Here is a 24,617-nt window from a genome sequence, read left to right as displayed (position 1 = left end):
TAACATAATTAATGTTTGACAAGTCGTTAGGAGCCTTAGTACTTACGAAGGTTCATTAATGACTGTTCTCAAAGCGCTAAGCAAATCCACACTTGTCATTGTGTTTAGGTTCACTTCCACAGCTGCTCCTTTGGCCTTCATGTGAGCAATGTTATCAGGCTGATCAGCAAACATGGGAACTCCCACCATAGGGACTCCGTGGTAAATAGCTTCATAGATCCCATTAGTTCCACCGTGAGTGATAAAAGCTTTGGTTTTAGGATGACCTAATTTGAGGATGGAGTGAGAAGTGGGTGTGAAATAATAACACATTAGCAGAATTTGAGAGACAGAAGGGGTCAAAAAGCTATAATATAACTCTCTCAAGAAGGATCCGTTTTCTACAAAAGCAGATCACATAGGGCATTGGTATGTCAGAAAACTGTGATCCCAGGAAAAGCAGTAATTAACAACATTTGCATTTTCTGGGAATATATTACTGAGGAGATGATATCTGAACTGAAAATGAAACTCGAAGTGTGATTAATCTTAACCGAAAATGCTCTTTTGTGAACCAGAGAAAGCATGAATCTATAAAATTAATGGCAAAGTATGTAATTATGTCTGCTTTAAAATTGAGTGTCAAATAAAATTTTAAATTATTAAAAATTTATTGAATTTATTTGCTATTAAACAGTTACTTAACTTGTCTATTGTCCCACTGTACAGCTTTTCTTCCCCCACAGTCTTACCAAGAAGATCATTCTGGGGTATCCAATCATAGAGCTGAGTATTGTTCCCTAATGTGGCTGGTTTCTTTCCTTTGTATCTCCATAAAACCTGTGGAAAATGGTGCTTTAATTTTGCAAGGAAAAACACAATGAGGACATGTTAAGTTGGTAGAATTATTTAGAAATCAATTAGCCAGCTACTTGGAGGATGGGAATTACATAAGCAGTAGTTTACAAACGTTGAGATACGTAGTAGAACTGTTTATGTGTACCTTTTTGTAAAGTCTTGTACTAATAGTCTATCAAGTATAGTATTATTGTTTTGATATTTACCACTTAAAAGCTTTTGGAAGTTAGATTTTAAGTGAAGCAATAGAATGTAAACAGGACCAGTTTAATCAATCACAACATGGAGGAGAAAAAATCATGAGGAGTGCTATGTGCCTTAACCAACACATAAATATAAAGAGTCCTAGGATGTGTCATGAATAGAAGTATAAAAAGAATAGAAATGCAAAATTGTAGAGATAAAAATTGAGGTTAATTGAATAACATAAGTCAGAAACTGCATGTTGTTGGACTATAATATTTGAATTTTAATTGTTTTTAGATACAGAATATTCAACTTAGAAAGACTAAGTGAATTTAGGCTTCTATTTCTAAACCAACTACACTTTGATAAAGTTGTAATAAAACCTAGACATTTGAATTATATTTTTAGCATAATTTCTCCCTGCTTTGTGTATACACTCTCTCTTTTCCTGGGCCATGGAGCTAACAAACTTCAGAACTTTTGAAAGTAGTCAGTGGAGAACAAAAAATTTCAAATAGTAAAAGGTCAGGGGAGGCTTAAAGTTTTCATTTCTATTCCATTAAAAATAAATGACTTCAAAAAAGTCTGTGTTTCTAAAATAATGCCAAGGCTCAGTAGGCAAATGATTCAATGTGCTAATGTTCACAATTTTAATATATTACACAATGTTACTTACAACTGTTACTACTGATACTCAGTGTATAATGAGTTTCAATTTTCATATGGAAAGAACATTACTAGCTGCACTGTCTCTCCCATTAGTAAAAAGCTGTGTACCAGGATCCCAGGCTGTACTGACCTTCTGTGGAATCTGTGCAAGGGCTGAGGCAATGAGATTGGCCTTTTCTTCTGTAAGGTTTTTGACCATTGATCCCAGAGAAAACACCACGACACCATCTTTACCTGAGCTCTGGATAAATTCTTCCATTTCCTGCACACATAATATATTTTCTATTACAAAGGTGTAGCATCATAAGAAAAATAAGTTTACGTACACATTTACATAGGTAAAATTGAGATATATGTCAGAGAAACTGTTAAACTGTCTGTCTTCTGACATGCAGAAAGATCTAGTTTCTATTTTTTTTTTTTTTTTTTTTTTTTTTTGACAGAGTCTGGCTCTGTCGCCCAGGCTGGAGCGCAGTGGCATGGTCTCTGCTCACTGCAACCTCACCTCCCCGGTTCAAGTGATTCTCACACCTCAGTCTCCTGAGTAACTGGGATTATAGTCTCATGCCACCGTGTCTGACTAAGTTTTGTATTTTTGGTAGAGATGGGGTTTCACCATGTTGGCCAGGCTGGTCTCCAGCTCCTGGCCTCCAGTGATCCACCTGCCTCAGCCTCCCAAAGTGCTGGAATTACAGGCATGAGCCACTGTGCCCAGTCAGATCTAGTCTCCTTAAGAGGAAACATGTCTCTAAAATGTATAACTTGAATATATAATCAGTGATTACAAGTCCAAGCATGGAGGCAAAACCATTACAGAAATGAACACTAAATAAGGGACAACTCTTCTCATGGTAACTGAAATTGTTACCTACAAGGCTTAATTTAACCAATCAACAGGGTTGTTTGCAAACTCATAAAAACGGTTTTTGGAGGGAAGCCCAATAAAGGATACTGAGCTAGGCTTTTCAAATTGTTAGCATGCCAGTTATATCTAATAAAATTATTAATAAATTTACCGGTTCCTGTTAAGCATTCAAGATCATTTTCTCAAGTTTATGCTTTCTTTGATTAATAGGTCTAAGAAAAAATTTGTTTAAAATGGCATCTAATAGTAACATATTTTAGAACAGGATAACAAAGTGCATCTCCAACTATAATCACAATGATGCTTATGAGACAGTGCATCTCTCTCTTCCCGATGTATAAGCTGCCATGAGTGTGATGTTAGCTATGTGCCCTTAATTTGAGCCTTAAAGCAAAATTAAAATATAAATTTGTCTGCCAATAAAGTTCCTTAGGTCATTACTTATAGTTTTGCAAATTTGACACTGCAAAATCTGAGATTAAGGTCTTTCACATCATAATCTATATGAATGATACTTTCTACAGATGTATCTTTCATTCCCTGTGCAAATATTTGTTGTGATCACACTGGAATCACTGATGTATCACTTTATGACTAGCCAAATTATTAGGGGAGGGTGATATCTTAAGTGAAAATAGATTGCTATTTTTGGCTTAGTTAATGTCAGGACAATATTTCTGAAGTCCCAGGAATTGGTGCTTTGCTATTTTGATTTATTTTCCAAACAGATATTAATTCATTAAAATAACACACACACAAACATACACATACACACACAAACATACACACCTACCATACTGATATGGAATTTTCCTTTGACAGCCTCTTGTTGTTTTTGTATTCTGTATACCCAGTGATTGGCATAATTATTTCATCAGCAATATAATCCATGATTGGTATTCATATTACCCAAGGCCTATATCGATATTTATATTGATTGAACACATAATGGCATAATGTGTGCTATTGTAAAACATGGCTGATTTGTCTTTGTGAAATTATGAATGTGTATATGTGTGTGTTTGTGTAAAAAGTGGGTTTGGGAGGAAAAACATAGTAGGGTGGCGTGGGTCATTATCCAGTGACCTATGGATATGTCATGTATATTTCTGTTTCTTTATTTAGATATTGGTACATTATCTCCTATAATAAACATTCACTAGAGCTTGCCTGCAGCCATAACTTAACTGGCAAGAAAATCCTGAAATAAAATTTTTAGAATCGAGAAATAAAATTTTAAACTTAAATATGTCTTTTACCATAAACAGAAATTTAGTACTCTTATGGGAACCTGCAACTTTCTAAAAAGATTACGTTTGTTGGTGTATGAACCAAATAAATAATAGCTTGTTTCCTCACTCCCTCTTGATAGTTAAATACATTGTTCCTACCCTATGTACCTGTACTCTGTGTTGCTTCTCAACACTTTTTCTGTATAATTTCCCTCCACATTTCTTCTCTGAGGACTTCATATTGTAGCATACAACTTCTTTCTCATGCCATAAAACCTGACATTATATTTATAAAGAACCAATACAACACTTGAGTCTCTCAGTTTTATAATAGCTACTTTATGCTGATGAATCTGAATCTATTTCTAATGCTTTCTGCTTGGATTTACACTTTGTACTACCTAAAAGATTTCTAGAAATTACCAAAAATCCTTTTGGTTCCTTAAAGTAAATAGGTCAAAAACTAAAGTCACCATTGTCAACTCAAAAGATTTTTTTTTTTTAACCAATTGTTTCCTGACAGTAGATGTCACAACTATCTAATAAATTCTCAAGATTAAAACCTAAGAGCGCTGCCTCATTTCATTGTCTTTCTTCAATAATGACTTCTTACTCAGCAAGTTATGTGGAATTCACCCCAGAGTTTTCATGAAGACATCTTTATCTCTCAAGAAATTTGGTAAATATTACTGTTCATAATGCTATGTGGCTTGTTAAGAAGACTAGGGCAGTCTCCTTCGTAATTTCTATGATCTGGTTTTCTGTCCCCCCAAGTCCAGTATCAAGGTGTAGACACACTGATATTTGTAACACAAAACTTGAATCATTTTATTCTTCAGTTTAAATTGTCAATGTAAAGTCCAAAACACCTAATATCACTTGTAGGAGACCTCTGCCATGAGGAAAATAGATGTGGAGTAGCAAATTGAAATGTCCAGCAGCATTTATTTGTTATTGAGGCTATAAACTTTAAAAGAAAATTATGTATTTTATTATAAGGAGCATAACATCCTCCACTGTTGTAGACCTACCTTAGGTAAAGGTTTGGCAGGTTTGCAGTGCAATCCTCCAACGAACTCAAAATTAGGTAAGTATGGATGAGGAAATTCAAAATCCCAATATGTTCGGATTAACCAAATTTCAGCTTTCCCCATAGTCTCACATAATGTAGTGGGTCTTCCTGGAGAAAATGAAACAAGTTGGATGGAGGAAATTAGCTTATATGTTTGCTGAGGAGAAAAAAAACTACCAGTAATTTCCTGATAAGCTATTAAGAAAAAATTCAATTAGGACTTCTAGAATACTTATCATGTTTACATATTAAGAAGAAAGAGAAATAAAGAGGAAGGAAGAAAGGAAGGAGGAAGGAAGAAAAGAAAGAAGGAAGGGAGGAAGGAAGGCAGGCAAGTAGGGAGGGAAAGAGAGAGGAAAGCAAGCAAAAGTGAGAAAAAGGGAAGAAAGAGATAAAACAATAAAGAAAGAGAGAGAGGGAGAGAGAGAGGGAGAAAAGGAGAAAGGGAAGAAGAGAGGGAGTAGAGTGGGGCCTGGGAAAGGAAGGAAGGAGGGAGGATTTTTAGTTAGTGAAAAAGAAGTAATGTATAAGTGTAATTTCACCATAATAAATAAACCAAAATTAAACTATAACTACAACTACTGACAAATTTAACATTCATTTTCTCTCTTCAATTAAATGTCAGATAACTTTTCTCCCCAGGACAGCGAATCAGAGGCACTGTTAGCATGCCTCCCTCTACTTGAAAAGACGATCTAGTGAGTAGAGAATCACACTGTGAATTTTTTTACCAGAAGCAACACAGAAACCTAACAGAAAAAAAAACAAAAGTAACCATAAGCCCTTTGAAAAAAGTGGGGGGCAGCAGCCTATCCTGTGAGCCAGGTGAAAAACTATGAGTCCCCAGAGTGTGAGTGGGGAGAAACTGCCTCTGGGATATATACACCCACTGGGAAACCTGGCAATCCAGACCGCGGGGAAATGCCTTAACCCTACCCAGTACTGGAGCTGCTTTAGTGAGCAGTGGGAAATACATGAGAAAGAGCAGCATCTGGACATGGTTTGTGTGCACTCCCAGACTCCAGCAGGAACAGAGAAAAGTAAATCCTAATCCTACATCACAAGGGACCTTGCGGAAGCCTGGAAACTAACTCAGGTTGTGGTCACAAGTTGAGAGAAGCTCCCAAGTGAGAGTCACAATACAATCTTGAGTGGGGGCAAACTCCCTTTGGCCAGAATTGAGGAATGAGTGGAAGTGTGCCATGGCCACAGGCACAGGAAGGAGATGGACACCCCTGCTTCAGAGGAGCATGGTCTGAAAGCCAGTTTCCATCTCAGTGGGTGTGTTAGGCCATTCTCTTATTCCTATAAAAAAATACTTGAAACTGAGTAATTTATTTTTTTAAAAACAGGTTTAACTGGCCTATGGTCCCATAGGCTGTACAGGAAGCATAGTGGTTTCTGCTTCTGGGGAGGCCTCAGGAAGCTTCTAATCACGGCAGAAGGCAACAGAGCAGCAGGTCGTTTTGCATGATGGGACCAGGAGCAAGAGAGAGAGTGAGGGCAAAGGTGCTATACACTTAAAAAAAAAAAAAACACAGATCTCCTGATAACTCACTCACTATCACAAGAACAGTACCAAGGGAGGATGGTGCTAAACCATTCATGAATACCCTACCTCCATGACCCAATCCTCTCCAACCAGGCCCCACTTCCAACATTGGGGATCACAATTTGACATAAGATTTGGGCAGAGACACAGATCTAAACCATATCAGTGGGGAAGGCTTATGACCTGGGGCATTTTTGAGTTTTGAGACGAGTGTGCCTGGAATCCAGTTACCTGATGCTAGTGGAACACTACAAATGTGACACCTGCCTTGCCAAGCATGTAGGAGCCACATAAGGTTTACTTCCTGCTTCTACACATACTCCCCATGTGGATTCTTCTTCTGTGCAGCAGAGGCAGCTGCACTTCTCCCTGGAACATTACCCTAGCAGCCAGAGAGCTTCCCTCTGATCCTCATTGTGACCACTGCTCCTGCCTACAAAGGGGGAGCCCGAACACAGACTTGGCTGACCCAGCCTCCACCTGTCCTTGCTCCTGAACCTGCCCTGGTAGCTTAACAGAAAGGACAGAGAATTTGGGGAGCTCCATGACCCCAACCCCGCCCAGAGTACTTCTCCTGGGTAACATAAGGCAAGCACAAAACTCACTTCTACCACTACAATTGGAGCTCTTTTGCAAGTGCCACCTCCTGGCTAGAGGCCAACTGAGAGTCCATTACAGCATCTGCAGGCAGAATAACACAACACCAGGAAGGAAAAAACTTGTGCATGACCTCAGCTATCACTATTGCCTTCATCACTTTGGGTAACTGGGAGGTCCTGAGTTTGTCCGTGTGCTAGTACATTACTACTACAGCTGGCATTTGAGAAAGTCAACATTGCTAAGGCCAATAACCAAGGAATCTCACAAAGTCTATGTAACTTCCCTGCTACCCGTGTCAGAGCTGGTGCTGGTATCCACTGATGGGAGACTAGAGGACAGGTCACATCACTGGATCCCTTGCAGACATTCCCTAGCACCAGTCTGGGGTGTGACAGCCCCACTGGGTGGCCAGGTCCAGAGGAGCAGCAGCATTCATACGAGTCTGGCCCTCAGAGACTCCAACTCTTAGGCAAAGTAGGACTGCACCACACCCATGCAACTTGAGAAGTTAAAGGGTAGAGTAAAACTAAGAAACCTGGAATAATTAGTAATCAAGAAAAAGTATATTATTGAAATAGAAATCAAATTAAGAGTCAATCATGCTCAAAATAGATGCTGTTACACTTAAAATTATTATTTGACTAAATCTAGTAATATTTTAACCAAAGATATGAAAAAGTTGGACTCATTATAGTAATGAAATGATAGCTTAAAATTGAAAAATAAATAAGTTCACCTTATTAAAAGGTAAAAAGAGAAAAATCCTATCATCTCAAACAATAAAAACAACAGTTGTTCATAATCTTGAAATCCTATTAGTAAACTACAAATAGAAAATAATTTCTTTACACCAACAAAGGCACTCCAAACAAAAAAGTTTCATCAAATGTAACTTTTATGTTAAAATAGAGCATTCTTATCAAGATGAGAAAAAGTCAGTGGTATGTACTAATGACAACTTTAATTCAACAATATTTTACACTACTGCAGTTAAACAAGAAAAATCATTTTTAGAATAAAAAAGATTTAGGAGTTCTATTTATCTGTCTATCTGATATCATGTTATGTAACTAATCCAAAATAATATGCACATAAATCTTCAGAATGAGCAAGAGAAGTTTTAATTTTGCTGAATGCAAAACTATAACATAGCAACTGAAATTTCTGTGCACAAGTAGACAAAAATTTAATTTAAAATCTAAATTTCCACTGAAAAACTTAGAATAATTTTTATAAAAGTTACATACTCTATTCATGCTTAGAATTACAAAATTGAATTAAAACCCACAATAGAAAAGTAAATAGAGCTAATATGTTCACAGATAAGAAGATCAAAATTCATAAAGATGTCCATTCTCTAAGATCAATTTATAGATTAATTATGAATCTTATCAAGGGTCAGGAGTTCAAGACCAGCATGGCCAAGATGGTGAAACCCTGTCTCTACTAAAAATACAAAAAAATTAGCCGGGCGTGGTGGCAGGTGCCTGTAATTCCAGCTACTCCGGAGGCTGAGGCAGAGAACTGCTTGAACCCGGGAGGCGGAGGTTGCAGTGAGCCGAGATCATGCCACTGCACTCCTGCCTGGGTGATAGAGTGAGACTCCGTCTAAAAAAATACTAACTAACTAAATAAATAAATAAATCTTATTAAAATTTCAAAGTCACAGGTTTCATAAACCTTTACAATTGTTGTAGAACTTTATATGTGATTCTAAAATCCATACGGAAAAGCAAAGAGCCAAAAATAATCAAGATACTCCAGATGAAGAGATACAAAGGGAAAGAATATTATTTTATCAGATATCAAGAACTAATATAAAGGAAAGCAGTTAAGATAGTGAAAAAAAACCATTTATGTAATGAAATGCATGAATGACAAAGATGCAGGCATTCAGGAAAAAAATATTTTCAATAAATAGTGATGGGACAACTTGTTACACTAGTGCAAAGATAGAAAAAAAATATAATAGGCTGAGAGGGAGTCAGGGAAGAATGAAAAAGGAAAAAATGAAAGAAAATGCAAAGAAATTGATTCAACTCTACAAAATACATACAAAAAATAATTTATTTTATTATTATTTTTTGAGACAGAGTTTCACTCTTGTTGCCCAGTCTGGAGTGCAGTGGTGCGATCTCAGCTCACTGCAACCTCCGCTTCCCGGGTTCAAGCCATTCTCCCGCTTCAGCCTCCTAAGTAGCTGGGACCACAGGCACGTGCCACCATGTGCGGTAATTTTTGTAAAAAATAAATAATTTTAAATAAATTCAGATGTTTAAAGTAAAAGCAAAACCATAGCTCCTATGAAGACGGCATAAAAAAATCATTTTTTTAATTTCATGGTAGAAAAGGATTTCCTCAGCAGCATAAAGAAAAATTATAAAGAAAATGATTAATATATTCACTTCCATTAAATTTAAAATCTACAATTCATTATCTCATATTAAAAGATAATGAGAAAACCATCATAAACTGAAGGAGGAGATCTGCAATATATAAAACTGGCCCAGGTTTATCTGGAATATATAAGATTTTTTTGGGGGGACACAGAGTTTTTCTCTGTCTTCCACCCTGGAATGCAGTGGTGCCAACACAGCTCACTGCAGCCTTGACCTTATGGGCTCAAGCTATCCTCCTACCTCAGCCTCTCAGTGACCAGAGGTTGTACACCACCAAACCTAGCTTTTTTTTTTTTTTTTTTTTTTTTTTTTTTGAGACAGAGTCTCTCTCTGTCGCCCAGGCTGGAGTGCAGTGGCGCGATCTCGGCTCACTGCAAGCTCTGCCTCCCAGGTTCACGCCATTCTCCTGCCTCAGCCTCTCCGAGTAGCTGGGACTACAGGCGCCCGCCACCACGCCCGGCTAATTTTTTGTATTTTTAGTAGAGACGGGGTTTCACCGTGGTCTCGATCTCCTGACCTCGATCTCCTGACCTCGGGATCCACCCGCCTCAGCCTCCCAAAGTGCTGGGATTACAAGCGTGAGCCACCGCACCTGGCCCCTAGCTTTTTTTATTTGTTTTAATTTATTTATTTATTTATTTATTTATTTATTTATTTATTTATTTTTTGTAGAGACGATGTCTCCTCTGTTTTCCAGGCTGGTCTCAAACTCCTGGGCTCAAGTGATACACCTTGGCCTCCTAAACAGCTGGGATTACAGGCGTAGCAATCATTGAATTGTAGACTGAAACTGTAAATTTTAAAGCATGTAAATTATATCTCAATACAACTGTTAATAAAAGTCATTAAATGAAATGAATAGTTTGCAGAACAATGGGAAATATAACACCCTACTACTGAAAGTATTAACTAGTATAATCTCTCTGTGATGAGATTATTTATACCTATACATATTCCTATACCTATACCCATACCTATAGCTATACCTATACCTATACCTATACTTGTTGGGTGAAACTAAATTGTTTATATCCTGTAAATACAATTGCTCTTATGGAACGAGACACATAGCAAATGTTCACTGCATTCCACAAAAAAACTACAGTCAATTGTCAGTTGACAGAATGTCATGATATAGTCACCTGACGGACAACTGTCTATAGAATTTGGGGAAAAATAAAAAGGAAATACATGGTTGTATCTCTACACTAATGTTGAGCGTAAGTAGAAATTCTACCCACGTGCTTGTGGTTTCCACTGGAAGAATCACGTTTCTAATACTGGAAGCAAAACTTTACAGTCATATATTATCAAAGTTGATATAGTTTCTAAAAGTGGAAAATACATGCATATTTTAAAAGATATATAAAATATTTTTAAATGTGCAAAAATTAAAGTTCATGGGTCAATCTTGCATTGTTCTAATTCTGCTATTACAAAAAAAAGTTGCATTTAATTCATTGTCCTTATGTCTGTAGTATGAAGCACCCTAAAATTCTTTAATCATTTAGTGTCTACCCTCAGACATTTTCTGGGGCAGGGTACAAATCATTTCATTTTCTATTTGGCCATTTATCTTTTTGACTTGTAACTGTTATGGCATTTTAGGTAATTTAAGCCTTTTTCCTGTGATATGTATTACAAATATTTTTTTCAGTTGACTTATGAACCGATTAACTTTATGCACCCTTTAAAACTTTAAACATAAACTTTAAATAATCTATTTTAAAAATCAGTGTTATGAATTGAATTGTGTTCCCCTAAAATTTGTATATGAAGCCTGGCTGTGTTTGAAGATAGGGTCTTTAGAGATAATTAAGCTTAAAGTAGTTCAAGGGTGGGTCTCTAATCCATTAGTGTCCTTCCAAGAAGAGGAAGTGACACCAGGAATGCCCATATGCAGAGGAAAAGCTCTATGAGAACATAAGATGGTGGCCATAAAAACTTCAAGAAATAACAGACCTGGCAAACCCTGATTCTGGACGTCTAGCCAGCAGAACTGTAAGAAAGTAAACTTTTGTTATTATTAGTTCTTGTATTAGTTTGCTAGCACTGCTACAGCTACACATCACTGTTTAGGAAGTTAAATTAGCTAATATTTTGCATACTCAATATAATCTTTGGTTTGTTAGTTCACATTTCCTTAAGATTCTCAAAAATAATAGTTGGAGTGGAAGTCTACCTCAGTTAATGGATTTAGATGAAAGCTGTGTGTATAAAAATTAGAAAGCAAAACCATTATTTAGCAGAATAGGCAAATAATTTTAAAATAAGTAGAATAAACGTTATCAGTGAAGTAAAAAAAGAAATCTACTGGTTTTTTGGTTTTGTTTTTGTTTTATTTTTTTGAGACAGAATCTTGCTCTGTCACTCGAGCTGGAGTGCAGTGGCACCAACACAGCTCACCACAGTCTCGACCTCCTGGCTTCAAGCAATCCTCCTACCTCAGTCTCCCAGTAGCTCACCACCAAGTCTGGCTATTCTTAATGCTATTAATTTCTGCCAAATTTTTAAAAAGTCAGAAACAACAAAATACAGCAGGGTCATAAAAGTACTCTAAGAAAATAGAGGTAATATTATAGTCTTAGAGAATGGAAGTCCTTGTCTACAAGATGACCCAGAAATCATAAGAAAGAAACTAATAAATGTATGCACACACTATGACAATGTTCATAATATGTTATGAAATACTTTAAATGAAGAGTAATGATACATGATATAGCTCAGAGTTTTTTCTCCAAATCTGTGTGTTAGCATAGAAATACTTCTAAATTGTTTTATCTGAGAAAACTAAGGTCTAATTTAAAACTAAGGTCTAATTAATTGCATAAATTTAAAAGGATGGGATTATTTTTCATTAGGCTGGGTGAAATATAAAATTGTTCCCTTTACAAGTCACTTTTGAGTAAGCAAGAAAGTAAAAATCATCACACTGCCAAAACAAAGTAAAAACAGGAATTCTGAAGTATACAATTTAGTACAACTTGAAAGGTTCCTTCTGAAGATGCACAGTACGTTTTAGGGTGGGAAAGTAGGAAAGCCTAATGGGTTGCCCTAGCATCCCTCACTACACATATGCATTCACATAAGTTCAACTCTCCAAATCTACCCTCACTCTTACAAATAAATTCCATTACATGGAAGTGTACAGCAAGAAAAATTTCCTGTGTTGACTTGTCCCTGTGTAGAAGAAAAATATCTTCTGAGAATTAACATAGTCAGCACTTATGTGAAGTTCCTTAAAATTCAAGCTAGAAAAGCATGTTGGAAGAAACTGACCCTAGCCTCAAAGGCTTCCCACAAATCAAATTCTAGGTTAATAGGCAGCTCCTGTTTACCAAGAAACAAGACTTCATCTATGCAAATCAGCAAAAGTAACAGAGACTAGAAATATTAATATAATTATTTCAGATATTAGAATTATTTGAAATAGGATATAAAATTATTCCATATATTATCATGAGTTGGAAGATAGCTCATGAGTTGGAAGAATCAGTATTGTTAAAATGGCCAAAATGGCCAAATTGCCCAAAGTAATTTACACATTCAATGACATTCATGTCAAACTACCAAAATCATCACATAATTAGATAAAAACTATTCTAAAATTTATATGGAACCAAAATAAAGTGAGAATAGCCAAAGTAAAGAGCTAAGAAGGAAGCACCATATTACCAAACTTCAAACTATAAGACTAAGGTAATTTAAAAAGCGTAGTACTAGTTTGAAAAGAGACACATAGAAAAATGGAGCAGAAAACAAAACTCATTAATAAAGCCACACAAAACTATTTGATTTTTCACAATATGGACAAAAACAAGAAATAGGGAAAGCACTCCCTATTCAATAAATGGCGCTGGGATAACTGGCTAGCCATATGCAGAAGAAAGAAACTGGATTGTCACAATTTACCCCATACAAACATTAATGCAATGTGGATCAAAGATTTAAATGTAAGACCTCAGAGTATAAAAATCTTTGAAGAAAACCTAGGATATTATGTATTGACATCAGCCTTGGCAAAGAATTTTTGGCTAAGTCCTCAAAAGCAATTGCAACTAAAACAAAAATTGACATGTGGGACATAATTAAAGAACCTCTGCAGAAAAAAAAAAAAAGAAACAAACTATCCAGAGAGTACAAAGACAACCTACAGAATGCGAGAAAATATTTACAAAGTATTCATTTGATAAAGTTCTAATATCCAGATTATATGGAGAATTTAAACAAGTCAACCAGCAGAAAACAAATAACCCCACTAAAAAAACAGGCAAAAGACATGACTAGACACTTCACAAAAGAAGGCATACAATCAACCTGCATATGAAAGAATGTGCATTATCACTAATCATCAGAGAAATGTGAATCAAAATCACAAGGATATATTATCTCACACCAGTCACAATGACTATTATTAAAAAGTTAAAAAACAACAGAAGCTGACTAGGTTCTGAAGAAAATGGAAGCGTAGAAACTTTTGGTTGGAATGTATATTAGTTAAGCCAACATGTGTAACAGTTTGAAAGTTTCTCAGAAAACTTAAAACAGATCTACCATTTCACCCAGGCATCCCATTATTGAGTATATACCCAAAGGAAAAAAAATCATTCCATAAAAAGATACATGTGCTAATACATTCATCATTGTGCTTTTCACAATAGCAAAGACAAGAAATCATCTACCAAGAATGGTGGATTGGGTAAATAAAATATGGTACATATATACCATGGAATACTATGCAGCCACAAAGAGAACAAAATCACGTATTTTACAGCAACATAGATGTAGCTGGAATCCACTATCCTGAGTAAATTAAGGCAGGAACAAAAAATAAAATACCCCAAGTTCTCACTTATCAATGGGAGCTAAACACTGAGCACACATAAACTTAAATGTGGGAACAATAGACACTGTGGACTTCTAGAGTGGAGAGAGAAGAAAGAAGGTGTGGCTAAAATACTAACTTTTGGGTACTGTGTTTACTACCAGGGTGACAGAATGCATACCACAAACATTAGCACTGTAACAAACCTAAACACGTATCCCTATATCTAAAATAAAAGTTGAAATTTAAAACAAAACAAAATAGGAAATGCAAACTAGAAAAGCAAGAGAAAACCAAATCAAAAGTTAGTAGTAGAAAAAAATAATAAAATTAGAATATAATAAATAAAATTGTGTCTAATAAAATAATATAAAAGATAAACAAAAGTTGTTTATTTGAAGATAAACAAAATCAACAAAACTTTAGCCAGACTAACAAAAAGCAGGAAAGGTCCAAATGAATAAAATCAGAGGCAAAAAAGTAGACATTATGACTGGTGCTACAGAAATTCAAATACAGGCCAATAGGAGCAACTATGTGTAAATAAATTGGAAAACCTAGAAGTAAACATATCTAGAAATATACAACCCATAAAATTGAACTGGGAAGAAATCCAAAACCCGAACAAGGCAATATTAAATAATGAGGTAAAGCAGTGATAAAAATTCTCCCATCCAAGTGAAGCCCAGGACCTGACGACTTTCACTGTTGAATTCTACCAAACATCTGAACAACTAATGTCAATTCTACTTAAACTATTCCAAACATGGTTGAAATATGTTCCAAAACATAGTATTCCAACTATGTTTAGAATACCAAAACCAAAGATACAACAGTAACAACAACAACAACAACTACAGGCCAATATCTGTGATGAACATAGACAAAAACATCTTAATAAAAATTTAGCAATCTGAATTCAACAACATATTAAAAAGATCATTCATCATTATTACATGTGATTCATCTCATGGATGCAAAAATGTTTCAACATATGCAAATCAATAAATGTGATACATCATATCAACAGTACCAGGAAAAAATCCATATGATTATTTTATTTGATGATGAAAAAAATATTTAAGAACATTAACACCCCTTCATGATTAAAAACTCTCAAAACAACTGACTATAGAAGGAACATAGCTCAACATTATAAAAGCCATAAACCGCAAACCTACAGGTAGCATCATATTGAATAAGTACAAATTGAAAGCCTTTCTTCCAAGATCTGGAAGAAAAGTAGGATATGCGCTTTCACAACTTTTACTTAACATCATAGTAGTAGTCCTAGCCAGAGCAATTAGACGAGTGAAAGAAGTAAAAGGCATTTCAAATTATAAAGAAAATAAAGTCAATTATTCTTATTTACAAAAAATATGATCTTATATCTAGAAAAACCTAACAACCCCACCAAAAACTGTTTTAAACTGATAAACCCATTCCCGGACACAAAATCAACATACAAATATCGGTGGCATTTCTATATGCCAACAGTGAACCATATGTTAAAAAAGGAAGTAATACCATTTGCAACAGCTACAAATAAAATAAAATACCTAAGAATAAACTGAATCAAATACAATAAATATATCTACAATGAAAACTATAAAATAGGGACGAAAAAGTTTGAACAGGACAGAAAAAAATGAAAATATGTTTTCTGTTCATAGAATAGAGGAATCCAAAGTATTAAAACATCTATAGAACCCAAAACAAGCTACAGATTCAATGCAATCCCTATCAAAATACCAATAAAATTCTTCACAAATTAAAAAATATATATATCTAAACTTTGTGTGGAACCACAAAAGACCAGAATAGCCAAAGCTATTCTGAGCAAAAAGAACAAAGTTGGAGGAATTACGTTACTTGACTTCAAATTATACTTCAAAGCTAGTAGCCATAACAGCATGGCACTATCATAAAAACAGACATATAGACCAATGGAATAGAATAATGGACACAGAAATAAATCTGTACACCTACAGTAAACTATCTTTCAACAAAGCTGCCAAATACATACATTGGGAAAGGAATGGACTCTAAATGGTGCTGGGAAGCTGGGTATCTATATGTAGAAGAATGAAACTGGACCTCTGAGTAGTCTGTTCTCACATTACTATAAGGAACTATCTGAGACTGTGTAGTTTATAAAGAAAAGAGGTTTAATTGACCCACAGTTCCACAGGCTGTACAGGAGGCATGGTTGGGAGGCCTCAGGCAACTTACAATTGTGGTGGAAGGGCAATGGGGAAGCAAGTACATCTTCACATGGTGGCAGGAGAAAGAGACAAGGGGAAAGTGCTACACACTTTTAAACAACAATATCTTGTGAGAACTCACTATCACAAGAAGAGCAAGTGGAAAACCAGACTTCCTGATCCAATCACCTTTCAACAGGTCCCTCCCCCAACACTGTGAATTACAATTCAACATGAGATTTGGGTGAGGACACAGGAGACAAACCATATCAATCCCTATCTCTCACCATATACAATAATCAAATCACACTGAAAAATTAAATCACTCTAATTTAAATCTAATCTTTCTAATCTTTAAGTTAAATCTCACTGATTTAAAACCTGAAACTTGGAGGAAACACTAAGACAATGTTCTGGGCAGATTTTATTAATAAGACCTCAGAAGCACAGCCATCCAAAGCAAAAATGGACAGATGGGATCACATCAACCGCAACCTAAAAAGCTTCTGCACATTAAAGAAAACAATCAACAACCTGAAGAAACAGTCTACAAAATGGGAGAAAATATTTTCCATGTACCCATCTGACAAGGGATTGATAAGTAGAATATATCAGGAGCTTAAACAATTCAATAAGAAAAGAATAAGTAATCCATAAAAAAATGGGTAAAAGATCTGAATAGACATTTCTCAAAAGAACAGCCAACAGGCAAGTGAAGAAATGGTCAACATCAGTAATCATCAAAGAAATGCAAGTAAAAACTATAATGAGGTATCATCTCAGCCCGGTTCAAATGGCTTTTACCACGCTGCCCCCTCACAAAAAAAAAAAAAAAAAAAAAAAAAAAAAACAGGCAATAACAAATGCTGGTGAGGATATGGAAAAAGTGAACCCTTGTGCACTGTTGGTGGGAATATAAAATTGGTGCAGCCACTATGGAGAAGAGTGTGGATATTTCTAAAATAACTAAAAATAAAACTACCATACGATCCGACAATCACACTGCTGAGTATATATCCAAATAAAGGAATCAGTATATCAAAGAAATATCTGAACACCCATGTTTATTGCAGTACTGTTCCCAATAGCCAAGATATGGAATCAACCTATATGTGCATCAATGGGTTAATCAACAGACAAGTGAAAATCCTGTCATTTGCAATAACTTGGATGAAACTAGAGTTTCCTCCAGTTAAGTCAAGTGAAATAAGCCAGGCGTGGAAAGACAAATATGCCATATTTTCACTCACATGTGGAAGCTAAAAACAATAACTAACGAAGGAAGATATAGAGAAGATATAGAGTAGAGGTATGGTTATCAGATGCTGGGAAAGGTCTTGGGGGGTGGGGAGGGTATAAGGAGGGCATGATTAATAACCACAAAAAAACAGTTAGGATGAAAAAATCTAGTATTTGGTAGCACAATAGGATGACTACAGTTAATAATAATTTATTGTGTGTTTCAAAATAACTAAGAGTGGAATTGGAATTTTCCTAACATAGAAAAGATAAATGCTTGAGGTTATGGATATCCCAATTATCCTGATTTGATCATTACACATTTTATGCTTGCATCAAAATATCACATTTCCTGCAAATAGGTACAACTATTATGTATACGAAATAATTAAAAGTGAAAATTTAAACAATTATAATATGTACCCCACCAACAAAAAGGAACTGAAGCGTTTGCAACTTCCAGTTTACCATTTCCTGGAAAGTCACTGGCTTACTCATTCAATTAATTTGAGAGAAATGAAGCCAGAAAAAAATGATAATTTTATCTTCTAACTAGGAAGTGCAATGGTTCGTTTAGGGAGAAAAGAAATGGAAAAGTATAAGCTATAAATCCTCCATTTAGCTGGAACTGTAGCTTCTCATTATAATAAAACTCAAAAGCTAATGACACTTTCTAAATTACTCTGCCATTTTCTTTTCTTTTTTTTTTTTTTTTTTTGAATAGTGGTTTCTAAGTTCATTTTCCCACTTGAAATTGCCTTTGTGTATGTGGCATCTATAATCAATGACAATGGAGTAAAGAAACATCTGCATAAGTTTCTGCCCACGTTTTTTTCCACTACTGTTTTGTAGTTACAATGTAGGTGAATAAGAAATATGTAGCTGGTGGAAATGGGATCTAATTCCAGTTTCCAATTGCCAGGAAATTCTCAACTTCTCTGATCTTGATTTCTTCATCGGTAAAATAAAGTTAGAATCACAGAACTATTGTTAGTATTCAACAATAAACTATGTGTAAAAGCACTTTCAAAACTATAAAACAAAAATGTGCATCCTTTGGCAGTTGCTGAATATTAGGACTTAGGTTAAAGCTAAATTTCACTTGAGAGTTCCGTCAAGCAGTTTATCAAGCTTTAGGATCTGCTGCCCTCCTGTGGATGACGGTTGATAGTGCTGAATAAGTATGATGAGTCCAAATTATTAGGATTTTAATAAATTTGTTGATGGCGTAAAAATAAACTTCATTTAGATCTACTTATGTTTATACAAATATATAATATACATGTTTATAACATATAAGAAATGTATATTATAAAACAAATTATGTGTACTTCTATACGTAGATGTACAAAACCAAGATGAACACACACAACATATTTAATAGGAAATATTGTAGCCATTCTCTAAGCACTAGTTTCCTTCATATTCAGGAAGAAAGACTGTTTCAAATTAGGGGTAGTGCTATTTATAAGTTAAAATAATGATATGAATACATTTAAAAAGTTTAAGTAGATTTCATTAGCAACATACAGGATCCATTAATACGTTCTTTAAAATAATTTTAAACACTAAAATAATACAAATTATTATTCATTATTGGGAATTAACATTTTTAAAAATATTGCCATTATAATATCTATCTAGGATTTTCTGATGTAATTTTCAAGATAATTGAAATAAAATATAACTACGTTTCAAAATAAAACAGGATAGAGGGTGGAGCCAAGATGGCCGAATAGGAACAGCTCCAGTCTCCAGCTCTCAGCCCCAGCGACACAGAAGATGGGTGATTTCTGCATTTCTGCTTGAGGTACCGGTTTCATCTCACTAGGGAGTGCCAAACAGTGGGTGCAGGACAGTTGGTGCGGCCCACTGTGCACGAGCTGAAGCAGGGCGAGGCATTGCCTCACTCGGGAAGCGCAAGGGGTCAGGGAGTTCCCTTTCCTAGTCAAAGAAAGGGGTAACAGATGGCACCTGGAATATCGGGTCAGTCCCACCCTAATACTGTGCTTTTCCAACGGGCCTAGAAAACGGCACACTAGGAAATTGTGTCTCGCACCTGGCTCGGAGGGTCCTAAGCCCACGGAGTCTCGCTGATTGCTAACACAGCAGTCTGAGATCAAGCTGCAAGGCAGCAGCGAGGCTGGGGGAGGGGCGCCCGCCATTGCCCAGGCTTGCTTAGGTAAACAAAGCAGCCAGGAAGCTCGAACTGGGTGGAGCCCACCACAGCACAAGGAGGCCTGCCTGCCTCTGTAGGCTCCACCTCTGGGGGCAGGGCACAGACAAACAAAAACTCAGCAGGAACCTCCGCAGCCTTAAATGTCCCTGTCTGGCTGACAGCTTTGAAGAGAGTAGTGGTTCTCCCAGCACGCAGCTGGAGATCTGAGAATGGACAGACTGCCTCCTAAAGTGGGTCCCTCACACCTGAGCAGCCTAACTGGGAGGCACACCCCCAGTAGGGACAGACTGACACCTCACTCGGCCGGGTACTCCTCTGAGACAAAACTTCCAGAGGAACTATCAGACAGCTGAATTTGTGGTCTCACGAAAATCCACTGTTCTGCAGCCACTGCTGCTGACACCCAGCCAAACAGGGTCTGGAGTGGACCTCTAGTAAACTCCAACAGACCTGCAGCTGAGGGTCCTGTCTGGTAGAAGGAAAACTAACAAACAGAAAGGACATCCACACCAAAAACCCATCTGTACATCACCATCATCAAAGACCAAAAGAAGATAAAACCACAAAGATGGGGAAAAAACAGAGCAGAAAAACTGGAAACTCTAAAAAGCAGAGCACCTCTCCTCCTCCAAAGGAACGCAGTTCCTCACCAGCAACGGAACAAAGCTGGATGGAGGATGACTTTGACGAGTTGAGAGAAGAAGGCTTCAGACGATCAAACTACTCTGAGCTACGGGAGGAAATTCAAAACCATAGCAAAGAATTTAAAAACTTTGAAAAAAAAATAGAAGAATGGATAACTAGAATAACCAACGGAGAGAAGGGCTTAAAGGAGCTGATGGAGCTGAAAGCCAAGTTTCGAGAACTACACAAAGATTGCAGAAGCCTCAGTAGCAGATGCGATCAACTGGAAGAAAGGCTATCGCTGATGGAAGATGAAATGAATGAAATGAAGTGAGAAGGGAAGTTTAGAGAAAAAAGAATAGGAAGAAATGAACAAAGCAAACAAGAAATTTGGGACTATGTGAAAAGACCAAACCTACATCTGATTGGTGTACCTGAAAATGACGGGGAGAGTGGAACCAAGTTGGAAAACATTCTGCAAGATATTATCCAGGAGAACTTCCCCAATCTAGCAAGGCAGGCCAACATTCAGATTCAGGAAATACAGAGAACACCACAAAGATACTCCTCGAGAAGAGCAACTCCAAGACACATAATCCTCAGATTCACCAAAGTTGAAATGAAGGAAAAAATGTTAAGGGCAGCCAGAGAGAAAGGTCGGGTTACCCACAAAGGGAAGCCTATCAGACTAACAGCTGATCTCTGGGCAGAAACTCTACAAGCCAGAAGAGAGTGGGGGCCGATATTCAACATTCTTAAAGAAAAGAATTTTCAACCCAGAATTTCATATCCAGCCAAACTAAGCTTCATAAGTGAAGGAGAAATAAAATACTTTACAGACAAGCAAACACTGAGTGATTTTGTCACCACCAGGCCTGCCCTAAAAGAGCTCCTGAAGGAAGCACTAAACATGGAAAGGAACAACCGGTACCAGCCACTGCAAAAACACGCCAAATTGTAAAGACCATCGAGGCTAGGAAGAAACTACAGCAACTAACGAGCAAAATAACCAACTAACATCATAATGACAGGATCAGATTCACACATAACAATATTAACGTTAAATGTAAATGGGCTAAATGCTCCAATTAAAAGACACAGACTGGTAAACTGGATAAGGAGTCAAGACACATCAGTGTGCTGTATTCAGGAAACCCATCTCACATGCAGAGACACAAATAGACTCAAAATAAAGGGATGGAGAAAGATCTATCAAGCAAATGGAAAACAAAAAAAGGCATTTATCAGAATAAAATAGACTTTAAACCAACAAAGATCAAAAGAGACAAAGAAGGCCATTACATAATGGTAAAGGGATCAATTCAACAAGAAGAGCTAACTATCCTAAATATATATGCACCCAACACAGGTGCACCCAGATTCATAAAGCAAGTCCTCAGTGACATACAAAGGGACTTAAACTCCCACACAATAATAATGGGAGATTTTAACACTCCACTGTCAACATTAGACAGATCAATGAGACAGAAAGTTAACAAAGATATCCAGGGATTGAACTCAGCTCTACACAAAGTGGACCTAATAGACATCTACAGAACTCTCCACCCCAAATCAACAGAATATACATTTTTTTCAGCACCACACCACACCTATTCCAAAATTGACCACATAGTTGGAAGTAAAGCTCTCCTCAGCAAATGTAAAAGAACAGAAATTATAACAAACTGTCTCTCAGACCACAGTGCAATCAAACTAGAACTCAGGATTAAGAAACTCACTCAAAACGGCTCAACTACATGGAAACTGAACAACCTGCTCCTGAATGACTATTGGGTACATAATGAAATGAAGACAGAAATAAAGATGTTCTTGGAAACCAATGAGAACAAAGACACAACATACCAGAATCTCTGGGACATGTTCAAAGCAGTGTGTAGAAGGAAATTTATAGCACTAAATGCCCACAAGAGAAAGCAGGAAATATCCAGAATTGACACCCTAACATCACAATTAAAAGAACTAGAAAAGCAAGAGCAAACACATTCAAAAGCTAGCAGAAGGCTAGAAATAACTAAAATCAGAGCAGAACTGAAGGAAATAGAGACACAAAAAACCCTTCAAAAAATTAATGAATCCAGGAGCTGGTTTTTTGAAAAGATCAACAAAATTGATAGACCGCTAGCAAGACTAATAAAGAAGAAAAGAGAGAAGAATCAAATAGATGCAATAAAAAATGAAAAAGGGGATATCACCACCAATCCCACAGAAATACAATCTACCAACAGAGAATATTACAAACATCTCTATGCAAATAAACTAGAAAATCTAGAAGAAATGGATAAATTCCTCGACAAATACACCCTCCCAAGACTAAATCAGGAAGAAGTTGAATCTCTGAATAGACCAATAACAGGTTCTGAAATTGTGGCAATAATCAATAGCTTACCAACCAAAAAGAGTCCAGGACCTGATGGATTCACAGCTGAATTCTACCAGAAGTACAAGGAGGAACTGGTACCATTCCTTCTGAAACTATTCCAATCAATAGAAAAAGAGGGAATCCTCCCTAACACATTTTATGAAGCCAGCATCGTCCTGTTACCAAAGCCTGGGAGAGACACAACCAACAAAGAGAATTTCAGACCAATATCCTTGATGAACATTGATGCAAAAATCCTCAATAAAATACTGGCAAACTGAATCCAGCAGCACATCAAAAAGCTTATCCACCATAATCAAGTGGGCTTCATCCCTGGGATGCAAGGCTGGTTCAACATACGCAAATCAATAAATGTAATCCAGCATATAAACAGAACCAAAGACAAAAACCACATGATCATCTCAATAGATGCAGAAAAGGCCTTTGACAAAATTCAACAACCCTTCATGCTAAAAACCCTCAATAAATTAGGTATTGATGGGACGTATCTCAAAATAATAAGAGCTATCTACAACAAACCCACAGCCAATATCATACTGAATGGGCAAAAACTGGAAGCATTCCCTCTGAAAACTGGCACAAGACAGGGATGCCCTCTCTCACCGCTCCTATTCAACATAGTGCTGGAAGTTCTGGCCAGAGCAATCAGGCAGGAGAAGGAAATAAAGGGTATTCAATTAGGAAAAGAGGAAGTCAAACTGTCCCTGTTTGCTGATGACATGATTATATATCTAGAAAACCCCATTGTGTCAGCCCATAATCTCCTTAAGCTGATTAGCAACTTCAGCAAAGTCTCAGGATACAAAATCAATGTACAAAAATCACAAGCATTCTTGTACACCAATAACAGACAAACAGAGAGCCAAATCATGAGTGAACTCCCATTCACAATTGCTTCAAAGAGAATAAAATACCTAGGAATCCAACTTACAAGGAATGTGAAGGACCTCTTCAAGGAGAGCTACAAACCACTGCTCAATGAAATAAAAGAGGATACAAACAAATGGAAGAACATTCCATGCTCATGGGTTGGAAGAATCATTATCGTGAAAATGGCCATACTGCCCAAGGTAATTTATAGATTCAATGCCATCCCCATCAAGCTACCAGTGACTTTCTTCACGGAATTGGAAAAAACTATTTTAAAGTTCACATGGAACCAAAAAAGAGCCCGCATCGCCAAGTCAATCCTAAGGCAAAAGAACAAAGCTGGAGGCATCATGCTACCTGACTTCAAACTATACTACAAGGCTACAGTAACCAAAACAGCATGGTACTGGTACCACAACAGAGACATAGTTCAATGGAACAGAACAGAGCCCTCAGAAATGATGCCGCATATCTACAACTATCTGATCTTTGACAAACCTGACAAAAACAAGAAATGGGGAAAGGATTCCCTATTTAATAAATGGTGCTGGGAAAACTGGCTAGCCATACGTAGAAAGCTGAAACTGGATCCCTTCCTTACACCTCATACAAAAATTAATTCAAGATGGATTAAAGACTTAAATGTCAGACGTAAAACCATTAATATCCTACAAGAAAACCTAGGCAATACCATTCAGGACATAAGCGTGGGCAAGGACTTCATGTCTAAAACACCAAAAGCAATGGCAACAAAAGCCAAAATTGACAAATGGGATCTAATTAAACTAAAGAGCTTCTGCACAGCAAAAGAAACTACCATCAGAGTGAACAGGCAACCTACAGAATGGGAGAAAATTTTTGCA

The 24,617-nt window shown here is 36.6% G+C and overlaps 1 protein-coding gene across 6 annotated transcripts in view; it reads right to left on the bottom strand.

The window, feature by feature from the left end:
- Positions 1–24,617, bottom strand: part of LOC129492285 (UDP-glucuronosyltransferase 2A1) — a 66,332-nt gene that overhangs the window by 5,743 nt on the left and 35,972 nt on the right. For 2 of the 6 annotated variants that reach the window (XM_055297417.2, XM_055297420.1), the window contains 4 exons: positions 4,821–4,969; positions 1,823–1,954; positions 732–819; positions 47–266 (listed from right to left, as the gene is read on the bottom strand). In XM_055297417.2, coding sequence (XP_055153392.1) covers positions 47–266; positions 732–819; positions 1,823–1,954; positions 4,821–4,969 — 589 coding nt within the window. The remainder of the gene's footprint in view (positions 1–46; positions 267–731; positions 820–1,822; positions 1,955–4,820; positions 4,970–24,617) is intronic. The other 4 variants (XM_055297419.2, XM_055297418.1, XM_055297415.2 and 1 more) reach the window with 3 other exon arrangements.

The sequence above is a fragment of the Symphalangus syndactylus genome, chromosome 10 (assembly GCF_028878055.3).
Source record: "Symphalangus syndactylus isolate Jambi chromosome 10, NHGRI_mSymSyn1-v2.1_pri, whole genome shotgun sequence".
NCBI lineage: Eukaryota > Metazoa > Chordata > Mammalia > Primates > Hylobatidae > Symphalangus > Symphalangus syndactylus.
Note: the sequence above shows the minus strand (reverse complement) of the source record. Positions and strands in the feature narration are given on the sequence as shown.